This window comes from Oryctolagus cuniculus, chromosome X, assembly GCF_964237555.1.
Source record: "Oryctolagus cuniculus chromosome X, mOryCun1.1, whole genome shotgun sequence".
NCBI lineage: Eukaryota > Metazoa > Chordata > Mammalia > Lagomorpha > Leporidae > Oryctolagus > Oryctolagus cuniculus.
In genome coordinates, this window is record NC_091453.1 from 101,274,111 (window position 1) to 101,291,003 (window position 16,893).

The 16,893-nt window shown below is 40.7% G+C and overlaps 1 protein-coding gene across 4 annotated transcripts in view; it reads left to right on the forward strand.

Annotated features, from left to right (window-relative positions):
• Positions 1-16,893, forward strand: part of GRIA3 (glutamate ionotropic receptor AMPA type subunit 3) — a 311,476-nt gene that overhangs the window by 250,098 nt on the left and 44,485 nt on the right. For all 4 annotated transcript variants that reach the window (XR_011385359.1, XM_008273165.4, XM_002720270.5 and 1 more), the window contains exon 12: positions 3,524-3,722. Coding sequence is in view for 3 of the 4 variants with exons in the window: in XM_008273165.4 (XP_008271387.1) it covers positions 3,524-3,722 (199 nt within the window). In the remaining variant the exon portion in view is untranslated. The remainder of the gene's footprint in view (positions 1-3,523; positions 3,723-16,893) is intronic.

The window sequence follows — 16,893 nt, forward strand, 5'->3', positions numbered from 1 at the left end:
TTTTTAATTTAACTATAAAGTCTGGTCTTATTTTAATAGATGCTTTATAAAATGTGATGGGGTTGACCCATCAGTCACTTTTTATACAGCCTCCATGTGAAATGTGGGTGTAAAGTGGCTGCAGTTTTACTAATGAGAAAAGGGAAATGTAAAAATGCTTATAGAGTTTCTTCACTGTGGGTTCCACTGCACTTTTTCTCAGGGAAAGGAATTAGGCATCCTAGCAGTAGAAATCTTTTGTCAAAGCTGCTCCCATCTTGGGAGGTTACCGGTGAGTGCAACCTCATACAATCCACATCAAGTCCACAGAAATGTTTTTTGTTCCATCTATGCTGAGATTTCTGGATACTACTATACGATTTCTGCGTGGATCATCACTCAAATGCTCCATGCCCATAGGTATATGACCACAACATTAGCCACATAATTGCCAAAGTTAATAACCATGTAGACAAGAGGCCACAAAAATGAACATTTTGCATTTAGGTTTATTTTCAGTCGTGTCAACAACCAATCTCAGCTGAGTCATTCGGATTAAGCACATGATGATCTGAGTCAGTATAAAGGTGGCCAAAATCACCAGATGATGATGTGCAAGCTTGATTTTAGATCAGACAGACACAGCCACAGTCCATTAGTCTCAATAGAATGGGACAATGTAATTTCCAAAAATTACAGTATTTTTCTCCACATTCCAAGTAGATAATGCATAAACTACCATTAGTATTCACAGCAGCAAAATATACCTCTTTCTGCATCAAACTGTGGTTCTGGAATTACTCCAAAGCCATTTTGCCTCTTGGTCCAGGCAAAACCCCATCATTCCAAATAAGGAAGACATTGACAATTCCACTCGAAGTGAACAACAGATAATAAACAATAACTAGCCACACATATTTGGTTCCCCTCCAACTGTACTTTCCAGTGTTTGCAGAAAAATAGCACCTTCTATAATTTATACACTCTTCTGGATTGTCTCATCCAAAATAGGGGTATTTTGTACTAAGAAATGTGGGTGTTTATTTCCTAATGTGTTAGTACAGATGTTTAATTTCCACTTTCTCTGTTCTGTGCCTCAGTGTCTGTCTATAAAACACCTCCTTTTATTTACCTATAAAATAGTACCTGATATAGGGATGATTATAAGAGTTGTACATGTCAAGCAATTAGAACAGAGTCTAGCACATGGGAAGTACTTACTAAGCAATGGCTATTATTGTTAGCATTTTTATTTTCCTACTGCTATGGATGGTACTTTGGAGCGTTAACCTTACAGTGACATTATTTCTGAAGTCAGATTAGTCCACAATAAATTAAATGTGCATGGCAACAATGAATAAAGACTATAAAAGGCCTGAATTACTAATTGAAACACTGAATACTTTGAGCATTTGGAAGTGGGACACATTCTTTTCTGACTCATCCAGATGTTTTTACCTCTTCTGATTAAAAGAGAAGCATTCCCGGATGAAATCCTGAGAGAGTATAACTAGTAGTTAGAAAAATCTGTTGCAAAGCAAATTTTCACATCTGAAAAGTTAAAAGTAATCATGTTCAAGAAAAAAAGAAATGAGTTGTTTCAGGCATTCAGGGACCAATGGGAACTGCAGACAAATTAAAAAATCAAGTAGGTTTGTTAGAGTTAACTAATGAAGAATATTATTTAGCAAAACCCCTGCCAAAATTATTTGATCAGAATGTAGCATTTAAGTCAACTGAATCTTCCAGAGGCTGGGAAAAGGTTATCTTGGGACACAGAAATTTAAATTTGCTTCCAAGTGGTAAAATGCTAGCACAAAGAAGAGCTTGCTTTTCCAGCTCTCAGCCCAGACTGCCCTCTTCCCACAGAGTCTGGAGATGGGCCAGGCTCCTACGCCTATTCTTGACTTTATGACAGAGTGGGTTCTCTTCCTGTGAGCTTTTCTGGGCCACAGAGAACACAGTCCAACCAGGATGGAGCTCTGTCACACAGAACTCTCCTCGGGATGATGTGGCAATACCTCAGAAAACTTAAGGAGCAGATTTTCTTTTCTGCAGACAAAAGCTGCCTTCAGCTTCACTGTGAAAGAGATGAAGGTTTCTGAGCATAAGCCATTATCCAACGCTGAGCGTTAGGGGCCCTTACACCGCCCCTAACTGCCCTCTCCTTGAGCAGCACTCAGGAAAGATGACCATAACTTGCAATCCTGGCTGCACCTGGAGAGTTTTATAAACTGCAGCTGCTTGGGCCCAACCCCCAGAATTCTGATTTGATTGGTTTGGAATAGAGCCTAAGCAAGTGAGTGTGTGTGTGCGTGTGTGTGTGTGTGTGTGTCACTTTGTTTTGTTTTGTTTTGACTCAAGCCCCCAGATGATATTAATACGCAGGCAGAGTTGGAGAATCGCTGATGGAGACGATTCCATTCTCAGTTTGGGCTGTAGACCGCTTGCAGCAGAATCACCTACTGAAGTGCAGATCCTTGGCATTCGGTGTGCATTTTAACAAACACTCCAGTTAGTGCAAGGCACAGCCACATTCCAGAACAAAATTTTTCCCTTATTAATACTTACCCATCTTGTATCCCATTCCCTACTCATTGGATAGATGTTGCTTGCTGGTCAAGTAATGTGGTACATGATCAAGCCTCCTAAATACAATACAGAAGGTGATTCCAATAGTAAGGATTTCTGGGGCAGGCAAAGAGAATGGCTTTGTTTGATTGAGGGCTTATTTTGGCATGAGGCAGGTGGAGGAAACAAACTTTTGAGGGCTCTCAAATCTTACTACACAGATAGTTTCCAACTTCACTTGGGGCCTGCCCTCAGTGGCTAAGGCTTGCTAGGGATAAAGGAAGCTTTGATCTCCTGAGTCCCACTAGCCATTAGCTTCGTGCATCCGTGGGTGACCAACTCCTCCAAGTGGCTCATTTACCCATTTCTCTTCAAATGCTGAAAGAACTTTGACTCTGTTTCTCTCATGACATCACCTTCCATCAGTAGTTCTCAACCTTACCTGCACAGTTTAATAACCTGGGGAGCTTTAAAAAATACAAATGTCTTTGCTCCACCTCCCAAGTTTTTATTTAATTGGTCTTGGCTAGAACCGGGTTTGATATTTTTAAAGAACCCAGGCAATTCTTTTGTGTAGCCAAGGTTGAAAACCACTTGCCCACAGTTATGACTAGCAAAGCTCACAAGAAGATAACACAGTAAGTTCATGACTAGCAAAGCTCACAAGAAGATAACACAGTAAGTTCAGCTAGCACATGTAAGCAGTAGATGGTCAAAAGATTTTTGTTCTGCCTTAAAAAAATACTGCCTTGAAACCTGTACAGGCCTGAAGAATAGTATGCATGCATCATCATCATTTTCCATCATGACCTGGGGTGTTGTTACCATGTGACTTTTGTGTGCTGTTTTGATTCCTTCACCTGGCTCCTTGCTCAGCTGTACTGAAATCACTCCTCTTGCTAGAAATAAAGACAAAGATTTCATTGCAAGCTGGCCCCTCCTGGATTTCTTTTTGCTTTGTTTTGTTTTGTAGATCCCTTTCCGGGCGCATTGTTGGAGGGGTTTGGTGGTTCTTCACCCTGATCATAATTTCTTCCTATACTGCCAATCTTGCTGCTTTCCTGACTGTGGAGAGGATGGTTTCTCCCATAGAGAGTGCTGAAGACTTAGCTAAGCAGACTGAAATTGCATACGGGACCCTGGACTCTGGTTCAACAAAAGAATTTTTCAGAGTAAGTGCTTTGTAGTTAATTGGGCCTGCTGGTGTGTATTTTATCATCTCCTCTTGGTGCTTTTAAAAGATGGTTGGGAAAGGGTGGGAATGTTATCAAAGGAGAGCATCTTAAATACAGCACTGCTTTGTTGGTGATCTAATTCAGTGTCCTTTAGAACTGAGACGCTTGTGAGAAATAACAGGTGGCCTATTGAGAACACTAAGTTTGAACTCCTGGGCTTGAATCCTAACCCTGCCACGAAGTGATTATTTGTCCTTGGGCAAGTCATTTAACTTCTGTCAGCTTCAGTCCACTTACTTGAATAATGAGAGTATTGAACTAAATAATATCTATTCTCCCTTCTAGCTTTTAAGAAAGCAGCGATTTTATGTCTCAATGGCTCACAGAAGTTAGGTAATTGACTCTAACACTCTGATGAGTGAGGGACTATAAGAAATGACCGATTCTCTTTTAGACATTGGTTTTCTGTTGAAATTGCATTTATTTCAAGTATTCATGTATGTGGTGATAATTCAATTTTAAGGGCAGCCGATAATTGTTTTAATGTCTTGAGTAGGTTTATTCTCCCTGCCCCACAGGCCAAATTTTATAGAGAAAATGGCAAATTGTTCACTAGAAAAAGTAAAGCTATGTAAACTCAGTCAAGAGGAAAGATGAAAGGCGATTAAAGCAGAAAATGATAGGATAATATGATGGACAAGCCACATTTACATAAACTATCAAAATCTTCATTCTGCAGGAACTGGATTATAAGGAAGAATAGCAATAGGGTTTTAAGAACTTGCATGTTTTTCAGTTTTGCCCCAACAAGGAAATATGTTGGTTTAGATCATTCTATACATTGCCACTGTCTCCTAATGTAGCCACAATGATCCAGAATTTATAAGTAGGTAGAGAGGAAATTTTCAGTTACTCTCTTCAACCAATAGTCAAGTTATTGGATGGCAGTTATAATTACTGACTTTTCCTCAAAGGTGCAGAATAAACAGATGTTGGTTCTAAACCAGCTTATTGTAATAAATCAGTAAGAAATAGATTTCTACATGTATTATCATGAGATTTGTCCAATTATTTCATGGAAAACCAGGAGGAATCTGTTTCTTGACATTATGTCAACTAGTTAAAAACCATTTTCATTCCCTGAAGGAGAAAGAGTGAGTTCTGGGACCCTTTCCAGAATGATCAGTGGTTCAGGATATCCATATCTCACCTCGACCACCTGTCTACAAGAGCAAATCATAATCCCCAACTGGGGAGAGGGCCTCAATGTTAGAAGCATCAAAATGATATGAACACCCTCTGGAACTAATCTGGCCTTGACCCTCACTATAATGGCAGTCCCAGAAGCTTATTAGGGAACATTCACTACCCTCATAAAACCACTCGCATGTGTCAGGGTTGTAAGCCAGGGATTTCTATCCGCTGAGCAGCCAGCATATTATCAGCTCTGTGAAAATCTGGTTTGGTATCAGCCTTCCGCAGAGCTTATGTTCACCATCCCAATAAGCACCAAGTTGCTCTATGAGTTAATTGACCACTTAGTATATCAAGACACACACGTGGACCCTCTGATAAGAGATTCTTGTTCCACTAAGATGCCCTCTTCCTTCAACCACAATTAAAGATTAGGAAGGTGTGTTTTAAATGGTAATGGATAGACGGCATCAACTCCCATTAAACTTTCAAAGTTCATTCATCCATATTGCAGGCAAAAGGGGGTTCTCTAGGAAGATTCGTTAGCACAAAATCTTGACAAAATAGTCCTGTCACCACACCCAGACCGCATCCTCCACTCATAGGTGTTTCTCTATCTACTAATCCATTGAATGATGGTTTCCTTATAGAACATTGTATTACCAGAGCCCATATAAATCAACATTCATTTGTGAGCAAAGCTATTGCCGCAGTCTAATTGGTTTGTGGTTTCTAATGCTCACCCACTCTTAGTGGCCTTTACAACCAATGAGTGATTCCTATGGTAATAGAATTCTTTTGAAAATCTGATTAAAGATGGAGCTAGATGTTTCTAAGTATAAGGAAATGAAAATCATTTTCTAATTCCCACATGCCATTTCTTTTTACCCCAAATGGTCTCTGGTAACAGCATTAAGTACTCTGTGGAGTGGTTATTTAGGACAGCACACAAAGGTTGATGATCTAAGAGTGCAACTGAGCATTACAGAAAACTCAACTCTTTCATCTGCTTGTACTGAAAATGTTATATAAACCTAACAAAGGGTATGCTTGGTATTCACATAATACAGGAAGGGCCAGCCAATGGGTCCCCAAGCCATTTTTTCCCACTATGTCCTCCACTCCCCTCCCCTTGAACCCAATGGGTACAGAGGATGCAGCCAGAAAAATCACATCATCTTTCACTCATGGACTTGACTGCCATAGCCATGTCTTTCCCCCTCAATCCTCAGTGATCTCAAGGCAATTTTAAGAACAATAACTACACACACTCAATTGGGGACCTCTGTGGCATGCCTTTCAGACTGTAGAGGATGAAACAAAATCACATACAATATTTACAAACATAATGTGAGCTCAATTCTTCCCATTCTCACTCCATACAAAAACCACAGGGACCAAATAGTAATACCGTGAAACAGCCTGAGGCTAGCCCTCTAGTTCTTCCACTAAGAGAGAAATAAATAAAATAAAATTCTTTTCTAATTGCCCTGAAGACATTTTTACTCATCCTGGGTGAGGCTGCCATTAAAATGATGGTATTTTGAAATGATTACTTTGTTTCTCTCATTTTTCTAAACTTTCCCACCTGTCATCTTACAATCACATACAGTCACTGGCACAGAGGGACCTGTTCCATCAGGAAAGACAGGGGGCTGAGCAAAATACACGCAGCTGGAAGAGACATCTGGAATATTACCATTAACCCTCTTGACTTGAAAACTGATTTCCTTAGACAGCAGCTCCAGAACTAAATAATACAACCAGAGGTGGAGGCACACATGCTAAAAAAAAAAAAAAAAAAAAAAAAAAAAAAAAAAAAAAAAGTCGACAGCTTTATTGCCATTGCCTAGAGAAATGCCACTATGATTTGGAAAGCTGCCCCAAAATGTTCATTCTCCACTAAGTTTCAGAAATTTAACCTGATACAGAGTCATGTTAAAAGGTAGCACTGGGGGTAAAGAAACAATTCAAAAATTCTCCCTGCCTACACACCCCTGGAAATACTAGAAGACAACTAGGATGTTCGATTTCTTTTCAATACTTGATTATATCCCCATTTAAGATAACTTGGGAAATAAAGGGAGTGATAGTTTTTTTAGTGAAATGTTTATACTAAGTTAAACCCCTTTAAGAAAGTAAAGGAGATAAGTGGAGACTGGAGGGTTGCTCCAGTGCCCTAGGCAATAAAACAGAATTTAGCTTTACCAGGAGACCACTGAGGGGATTATCCTGTCTTCTGAGTTGTAGACATTGTTAGCCCCATGAAGGCCAGCTGAATTATAAGGAAGAATGTTCTGTCAAGACTCTTTGACTCTTGTCTCTGTCATTTAATTTTTAATGAATTGAATGTAGGTGGTGAAAGGAGGGGCCCTTCCAAGCTGATGTGGGAAGCAGTCATTGCTAATAGTATTTAGATTCTGCTTACACATTCAGACTCATACTCAAAAAGCCTTATCAATTAGGGTACTCATTTTTTCAACGTTTATTGGTCATCAGTAATAAGGTTTTTGAAGAATATAGAGAAAGGAGAAGAAAAAACTTTCCACAAATGCACCCATGCCGTGTATGTTGACATTTTGACAAGATCAAGGAAATCAGCCATTAAGCCTTAAGCTTTATTGCCAGCTGAGTTGTGTACATAACAGGCCTCCCTGGCTCTTAACCCATCCTCTAGCCTTAGGAAAGCCATAAAAAAGTAAAAAACCTTTTGGTTAAAAATTTTCTCACAAAATACTATGTGAATTTGAAATCTTAACAGAAACTTATCTGGACAGCAACAAATACATTTCATTAGTTTGAAGACATATACGACATGACCAAATGTTTGAGACATAGCCAAACCATACACCAGGGAACACATAACATCACCAGCAAGAGATAAGTTGACACCAAAGGATAATGGGTCAGAGATATCTGTTGTACATACTACTTGGCAATTTTTAAAAGGAAAAACTGTCTCAATTTTGAGATGGTTGTTGTGATGCCATCTTATTTCTAAAAAAAGTCTTACTTTCTTGTGTCACATAATACATTATACAGCAAAAGCCATAGACCTTATAGGTCAGGACTAGAGGTAAAGCAATAGCCACAGTATAAAAATGAGAGATCTGGCCAAATATAACTCTGGACAAGGGACATACTCATTGAGAGAACAGTTGGCCTTTGTCATCCCTCAGCAGCTAGGGATCTGGGTTTCTAAAGGGCTTCCCCGCAGACAAGTCTCAGGCTGAGTAGAAAGAGCAAGGAAGCAGAGATCAACTGGACAACTATACATATAACTGAAAACAGATCTGATATCTGTCTCCAAGAGAAAGGAGACAACACAAATATAATGACAGGCTAATAACACTTTGGAGCCCATTATTTATATATCATTCTTTTAATAACATTTTTTCAAGCAAATTCCATGTGCCAAGCTCCATGCTAAGGACTGAAGATCCCTACATCTCTATAAACAAAATTAAATTCCTACTTTTGGCCAAACTACAAACCACCTGAAAACACCTAGACAGGCTTCTTCACCATATTTGGAGTGTTTTTTTTTGGGGGGGGGGGGAGGCTGGCAATTGACTTAAAATATAGACGTCTCAGATAACTTAGATGATTATCCCTCCAAAGAAACTGATGCTGTTTATGTCTATGGAGCTACGGACCAGATTGGACCAATCTATGGGTGTGCTTCATGGTGCCTAACAACAAACTTAGTGATTCTCTATGACCATAGTAGGAAGGTCAACTAGTTAATGAATTAAGCAGAAATGTTCTCTGCCCTCTAGAAACTTACAAGTGTAGTGAACTGTCACTATTCCACACCCATTCATAATGCGCTACCAAATTCAATCCCCACAACAGCTGTGTGGTGCAGCCAGAACAAGTACTATTACACCTATCTCATGGGGGAGACAACTGAAGCAAAAGGACGCAGCGACTCGCTGAACATCACTTAGCTCAACGGAGAAGAACTGGGACTATAATAACCCTGATGCTTTGCATCCACATTGGGTCCTCTTCCCACCCCCACCCCCCACTCAGTGCCATTCTGGTATGAGTACTCACAGAAACATTGGGGCATTCTGCATGAATCAAGCCTCTGTATCCTTTCCTCTTTGGTCCTTGTTTCAATTCCCTGTGATGGCTCAATTAGAAAAGGAAGCCTGTATCTGTCTTTGAAAGACATCCTTCCATGCTCTGACTACTTCAAAGGGAGCAAGACAAAGAAGGCAAAAAAGGGAAGGCATCCATAAAACTAGAGTGAATGCTATAGCAACACAGCGAACCCCTATTATTGCATGGCTTTTTATAGCTTCTGATACGATAAAGGTTGTTATGTGTGTGGATAAAATCGGACAGAACAAGAGAAAGATAAAAAGCATTTCTAGTTCCACTTCCACCAATGACTTCCTTGTTTTTCTTTGGATAAGAAATATTTGATGTCAGTTTTCTCATTTATCAAGGAGAATATCACAAAAAGCTCTTCAAAACTATCAAGGGTTCTACAAATCCCAGGAGACATGAGGAAAAGGGCCCAGCAACCGTGAAATTAAAGACTCTCCAGACCAGGTGCTGTAGAGATGTAAGGAGTACTTCTAAAAATAAAATTAGACAATCTCTGCTTTCTCAGAGATACAAGGTTTTATTTTTTGTTTTGTTTTTTTTTTTTTTTCTTTTCCTGGGTTTGGGAGAAGAGAGAAAGCTCATTTACATCCTTCAGCCATTCTCTCCACTCCTATGCCCTAATTTAAAAACATCACTACTGACCTCATCTCCTAGTAAGTCCATCTTCAGCCATTTCTTCTGCCCTGCAGATTTCGACAACTTTAGCCTGCACAATTTTGAACTGCCCTTGAAGACCACCTAGAAACTTGAGGTATTTCCAAGGTGGCATGTGGGCCATCTGCCCAAAGTGACCAACCATATGGATTTTATTAGCCTATCTCTGTTAGTCCTTTCCAGGTAACCTACTTGCTTATGAGAGCATTTCATAGCCTGAAAAGCCTAAGGGGATTACGTGTCCATTCTCTTTGAAGCTGCCAACCTTCTCAGGCATCATCAGGGTAATTAACATCACACAGGACCCCCAGGTCTTCACCAAAACTCTAAAACTAGAAAAACTCATCTTAAGATCTCACTTTCTTTTCTCATCTGACAAAGTCAAATCATCTAACAGCCTTCCAGTTAAAGCATGAGACCCGTGTGTTTAACCAGACTTTCCTTGGGTTCACCTAGCAAGCTTGCACAGGTTAAGAATTTTACAGTTCTTCTTTATCACCAAGAAGAAGGCTAAAAACTTGACCATAAAGATCAAATAAAATGTCAGCTTACTGAAACTCAACTCACAAGAACAATGAACTGGAACGCTTGGTTGCACTCCACTTTTGAAAGGAAACAACAATGTACACCAAAAAAAAAAAAAAAACCTTGATACGAAATTTTTTCTTTTTTTTTAAGATTTATTTATTTACTTGAAAGTCTGAGTTACACACAGAGAGAGAGGAGAGGCAGAGATAAAGGTCTTCCACCCAATGGTTCACTCCCCAACTAGCCACAACAGCCAGAGCTGTGCCGATCCAAAGCCAGGAGCTTCTTCCAGGTCTCCCACATGGGTGAAGGGGCCCAAGGACTTGGGTCATCTTCTACTGCTCTCCCAAGCCATAGCAGAGAGCTGGATCGGAAGTGGAGCAGCCAGGTCTCGAACTGGCGCCCATATGGGATGCTGGCGCTTCAGGCCAGGGTGTTAACCTGCTGCACCACAGCACCAGCCCCCGAAATTTTTTCTAAAAGGCTACAAGGTGATGTCCTGCAATCAGATTTGTTCCAGTCTTCAACATCTTCTATATTTTTACTCATAGAGTAAATAAGTATTGAATGCCTTCAATAGCAATTTAGGCACCTGGGCTACAGTACCAGAAACATGACAGAATTCCTAACTTTAAGGAGCTTGCATTCTGTTGGAAGGAGACAAATGATAAACATGTAAGCAAATACAAGGGGACATCAAAAAATTCATGGAAAATGTATTTAAAATAGAAACACACTTTGTTGCAAAAAAATTTCAAATCCACACCTGGGTTTTTTGGGTGCATTTTCTACAAAGTTTTTGAGGGCTCTGCATATGCACAAATTTCCATTTCTGGCACCAACATAAAGTTACTTTTAAATTCCACTTTCCATGAAGTTTTTGGCATGTCCTTAGAAATCTAAGAGTGAAACTGCTGAAACATGTCAGTTATCTGTTTATTTGCTATAACTTTTTGAAAGTCTATTTTGAAACAAGAAGGATGAAGGCAACTGTTTTCTTCCAGTTCCTGCTTAAGCAATCCTAGACTTCCCTGAAGCAAGAGATGCTTCTGATTTAATAGGAAAAGAGTTATTGGGTAACTAGTGTGGAGAGCAGAACTAAAGTTAATATCACAAAGCTTCATCTTTCGCATGACTGAACTTAAGGAAAGGTGTATATATGTATGTATGCATATGTATCTCCAAAACAGATCTAAGTTCTTGTCCACATCATGCATTTGTGCAGAAGTACTGAACACTTTTTCCTAGTGACTCTAGCTTGTAACAAAAATTCAGGGGGAGCGTGCTTCCGCTGTCTGGGTTGCAATTCTAGACAGCATACAGGCAGAGGGTGGTAAAATGAAACCCGTTGTCCTCCTCTGGTTCTGAATGGTTTAGAATGTTACCTGTTGGAAGAAAGGGGCTTGGCTAGAGATAACCTAGTGTGTTTCTTCCCAGCTTGGGATTGCAGGCATCTATCTGTAAACTACCCTCAAAAATCAATATCCTATCTCTGTACACAATTTGGTGCCCCAGTGAAGATGTAATTCGTTTCTATGCCTAGAGCAACCTGGATTCCAGAACTGAGTCTTACTTCCTATTTTTTATCAAAACTCTTACATGTTCGCAGCCTGATTTATTTGCCTCTGAACGTTTTTCATTCAAAATTATTTTATTTTTAATTGAATATGTTTGTGGAATGTTTTGTGATTACTCAATACATTCAATGACTCCCAGTTTTATTTCCTTTTAAACAGTTGTATCATAGTAGAAATCAATATATAGACTGCCAAGGATACATTGGAACTCATTGCTCAAAACCAAGGTGCTCTGAACACTATCTTATTTCTGGCTTTATAATTTACATCTTGCACATGGAGATGAGGTTCATCAATAAGGTACTTTCCAAAAATACCTTGCTCTCATTTAAATGAGTTAAGGAACCAATATTAAAAAACAAAATCCATCTATGCTTTGGCAAACATTGTCAAATTAAATATTTCATAGAAAACCTTTCATATTTAAAAACAATCCCATTACATTAGACATTGTTTCAGATGAAATAAATAGCCACTTTCCTGTATATGGTAGAACAAATTCAGTAATTAAACAGAGAATCAAAGCCCCTTTGCACAGTAGTTTTAAGTTTGATTTCTTTTTTAAGAATTTATTTATGTATTTGAAAGGTGGAGTTGTAGACAGAGAAAAGGAGAGATGGAGAGAGATCTTCCATCTGCTGGTTCAATCCCTAAATGGCCACAATGGCTGGAGCCAGGCCCATCTGAGGCCAGGAGCCAAGAGTTTCTTCCAGATCTCCCATGCGGGTACAGGGGCCCAAGGACTTGGGCCATCTTCCACTGCTGTCTCAGGTCATTGCAGAGAGCTGAATTGGAAGAGGAGCAGCTGGGACACAAACTGGCACCCACAGGGGATGCTGGTACCTCAGAGGCTTAGTCCACGCTGCCACAGCTCCAGCCCCTAAGTTTGATTTCTAAATTTCTAAATTTATAAATGCTGTCACTTTCCTCTGGATACACACACACACACACACACACACACACACAACTTGGCAGTTATTAGCACATATGCCAAGACAATTAACATATTATTGGATTTTTCTATATATGAAATAAGCGGAGAGTAAAGTGCCCTACCAGCCAGACCCTGAAAAATATTTTTGCTCCATTTTCTTGACCTGGAGTTATAGCCAATTGCACAACCAGGAAAGTTAAGAATAGCATGCTAGTTCAATAGTTGAGGGGAAATATAAATAAGTTCAAGGAGGCTTGAGTAAATTCATGCAATACAGATCCAAGATAAGAGGCAAGAACTTGGAGGACACCTCCAATTTTAGAGTTAACATTCAGAGGATAACCATGGCTTCTCCTAGTTCATTTTGGTTTTGTCTTAAAACTTCCCTATCTGGAACTGTCTCAAGAGCTGATCTACAGGGCCTGGCTTATAATCTTTCACAAGATTGTTTCCCAGCATTACAAGAACTGAGACTATTTAGTATGAAAACAAATATGCAGCAGCAGCATATATTAGGCTTGTCTTCAAATATTTGAAAGGGAGACATTCTTAAGATGGACTTGTTCTGTGGGACCCTCAGGGACAGAACAAAAATCAAAGAGTGAATATCACAAGGATTGTAACTTCAGATAAGTGTAAAACATTTCTAATAGAACAATCCAAAGATAGAATGGGCTGTCTCCATAGATAGTGAGCTGTTCATCTCTGAGGGGGTTCAAGAATAGGCTAATGGCCAGCTGTCAGAAACACTGAATAGGGAACTCAATAACCTGATGAATGGCTGCACTCAGCCCATGTTTTCCAACACTGGTTGCATATGAAATCATTTGGGGAACTATTTTAAAACACAGCCTATTGGGTCTCATGCCTCTGCTTCAAGATGATGATTTTATGGGTTCTGGTAATCCATGTTTTTAAACCAGCACCCCAAGTCATTTCAACACAAGTGACCAAGAGCCACTCTTTGAAGAATATTCAATTACACAACATATAGGAGAAGTTCTGCTTTGGTGTTTTAAGTTTGTTTGTTTGTTCTTCCTATATGAAGGATGCCGGAAGGAGGCTGGAGGCTAGACCTGCCCGGCAGGAAAAGGTATCTTGAGAGTGATCAGAGCTGACTGGCTGAGATGCAGCCCCCAACCCTGAGTGTCTTTGTCAGAGAAGGAAAGAAAGGACACATTTGCCTCTGTTCAACAGAGACCAATGGAAACGATCGCTCCAGGAGCTAGTATGTGAGGCTTAGCTGGCACTGTTGCATTAATGGTTCGCCAAAGCATTAGGGAGCCCCAAGCAAAGCTCTCTATAGGGAAGCTCAAGCTATGGGATCTGGCTGGAGACCATGAATGATAGAACACTGAAAACTCAAAGTGGGAGAAAATGAAACTGCAGGAGAATAATGCCCAGAAACCTTGAAATGTTTACAATTTTGTCCTTTTTTCTCCTATGATCCAGATTAACACCCTTTCTTTTCTACGGCTTGTTTACCAGGTGGGTCTTGGATATCTTTATACACTCTTTAAGGAGCCCCAACACTCAAACTCCCTATCCTAGAGGACTGCGGGTTGCCAGGTCCAAATGCTGGTTACCAGTGGAGATTTTCTGTCAGTATGATGGGCATAAAGGCATTTAACCTAGATTAAAATGATCTAGGTTAAAGGGATTTTTTTAGGGGAAATGGAACAGAAATTGAAGACAGACAAGAAACCTGGAAGTTTCTACCCTTGACAGAGAAGCTCTCCCCTACTTTTTGTTAACTACCCTTTATATGTCTTTTCTTTCCTTTACTTACTTGGTGTTGAGTGGTCAGGGCTAATATGTTAGTGTTTTTTCTAGAAGCTTCAGGGAACCTCTTACCTTAAATATCACTACCTAGAAGAATTTGGGTGAATATTCCCAATGCTAGTCAGCATGGAGAAACCAAAACCACAGAATGGAAGAAGTAGGGACACAAGAAATCTCCTAAAAAGAAAGGAGAAAATGGGACAGAAAGAGAAAGTTGCTCAAGAGATTGGAAACTCGAGCCAACCTGACAAAGCCAACCTGCAAGCCCTCCCTTCTGCCATCTGATGCACTGGGCTTCTGTGTTGGTGTTTGTACCAAGTTTTCAGGGAGTCCCATGCTTCAGACTTCCCCAGCATGGAGGACAGTAGGCATACAAAGAGGAGAGCTGACTTTCACATGTGGAAGTTCTGGTATTAAAACATGATTGCAAGTGATGGGCAAGAGAAATGTCCTTAAGAATTAAAAGGGACAGAATGACAAATTGCACCAAGAGCTTTAAATTCTTAGCCATTAGCCAAAGCTTCCCCTACTGTCCCATTGCCAACCCCTGATTTTCCCTGTTTGTCCCTTTACATGCCTTTTATGAGGAGGTGGCTCTATTGTGTTGCTGCATTTCAGAGGCTTCTGGGTGCCTCATGCCTCAAAGTTCCCAAGCTAGAGGACTGTGGCTGGGTAGACATGAACCTCATCACCAGGAAAAGCTCAAAATTAGAAGTATGTCAGTGCTGTCAGGAAGAAGAAAGATTTTCAAACTGGTACAGAAGGAAAAGATGGGCCAGGAGTCTGGAACTTCCCACCCTGTAGCCAGAAGCACATGCCTAATGTACCACTTCCTATTCCTATTCCCTTTTTGCTTTGCCTCCTTGACCTGCTGAATCTGAACACTGGATAACCAAGATAGTTGTACTAGTTTCTCATAGAGGCACTAAGGAGATGAGGAGTCTCTTTCCCACATAAAAGACTTCAGGGTGAGGAGTTCCAAGTGCCTACATGGCAGTGTGAAGCCTCCTGGAAGTAAGTGGAGGTGATTGGTGGGGGGAATAAGAGCTGGATGTCGTCCTTTTAGTATCATCTACCAAGGAGGGTTAGTGAATGCCCATCTTTCTGGAAAGCAGTGGTCTTGTGATTGGTAACCAAACAGAAGTACTGACTCTTAGGCCTTAAAGGAAGAAGTAGGATTTCTGTGACGCTTTCTCCCTCCATCCCTTTTGTTAATTCTACAATACCATTTCCATTTAAATATGCTGTATAGTATTTAAACAGAAATGTAATGAATGTCAAAGGCATCCATCCATGAAGTAGGTGGAATATATCTATTGAATATGGGTTCCAAGTTGATGGTGGAAGCATTCAGAGCCTCAAGAAATAAAGAAATTCTTTCCAGCCCAGAGGCTAGACTGCTCAGCCTTCATCCATATCAGTGGTCACCAGCAGCTGATCAATTTTCTAATCAGTACAACCTTTGCCAATTATGATTAATCCATGGACATTGCTAAGATTCATACCAGGTTAAGCTGGAACTGTTAATAAGGTAGTATTTTTCCACCACAGTTTATTTGTATCTCTGATAGATACTTAAGAGGAAACATTCTTTTTTTAAGATTGATTGATTAAAAAGGCAGAGGTGAGGCCGGCGCCGCGGCTCACTAGGCTAATCCTCCGCCTAGCGGCGCCGGCACACCGGGTTCTAGTCCCGGTCGGGGCGCCGGATTCTGTCCCGGTTGCCCCTCTTCCAGGCCAGCCCTCTGCTGTGGCCAGGGAGTGCAGTGGAGGATGGCCCAGGTGCTTGGACCCTGCACCCCATGGGAGACCAGGAAAAGCACCTGGCTCCTGGCTCCTGACATCGGATCAGCGCAGTGCGCCAGCCGCAGCGCGCTGGCCGCGGCGGCCATTGGAGGGTGAACCAACGGCAAAGGAAGACCTTTCTCTCTGTCTCTCTCTCTCACTGTCCACTCTGCCTGTCAAAAAAATAAAAAATAAAAAATAAATTAAAAAAAAAAAGGCAGAGGTGGAGAGGAGAGAGAGAGAGATCTTCCATCCATCACCTGGTTCATTCCCCAAATGGCCACAAAAGCCAGGGCTAGGTGCGGCCGAAGCCAGGAGCCAGGAGCTCCATCACAGTCATGGTTGGAAGGAACTCAAGTACTTGGGATATCATACTCTGCTTTCCAGGTGTGTTGGCAGGGAGCTAGATCAGAAGAGTAGCCAGAACTTGAACCAGCACTTCTATATGGGATGCCAGTATCACAAATGGTGGCTTAACTCACTACACCACAACGCCAGCCCCCATTCCATTTTTCTAAATACCTTTACGGTGCCATCATCTCCCCAACAAAAATTTTGATCTTGACTACTCCAGAAAGGAGACCTCCATCTTCCC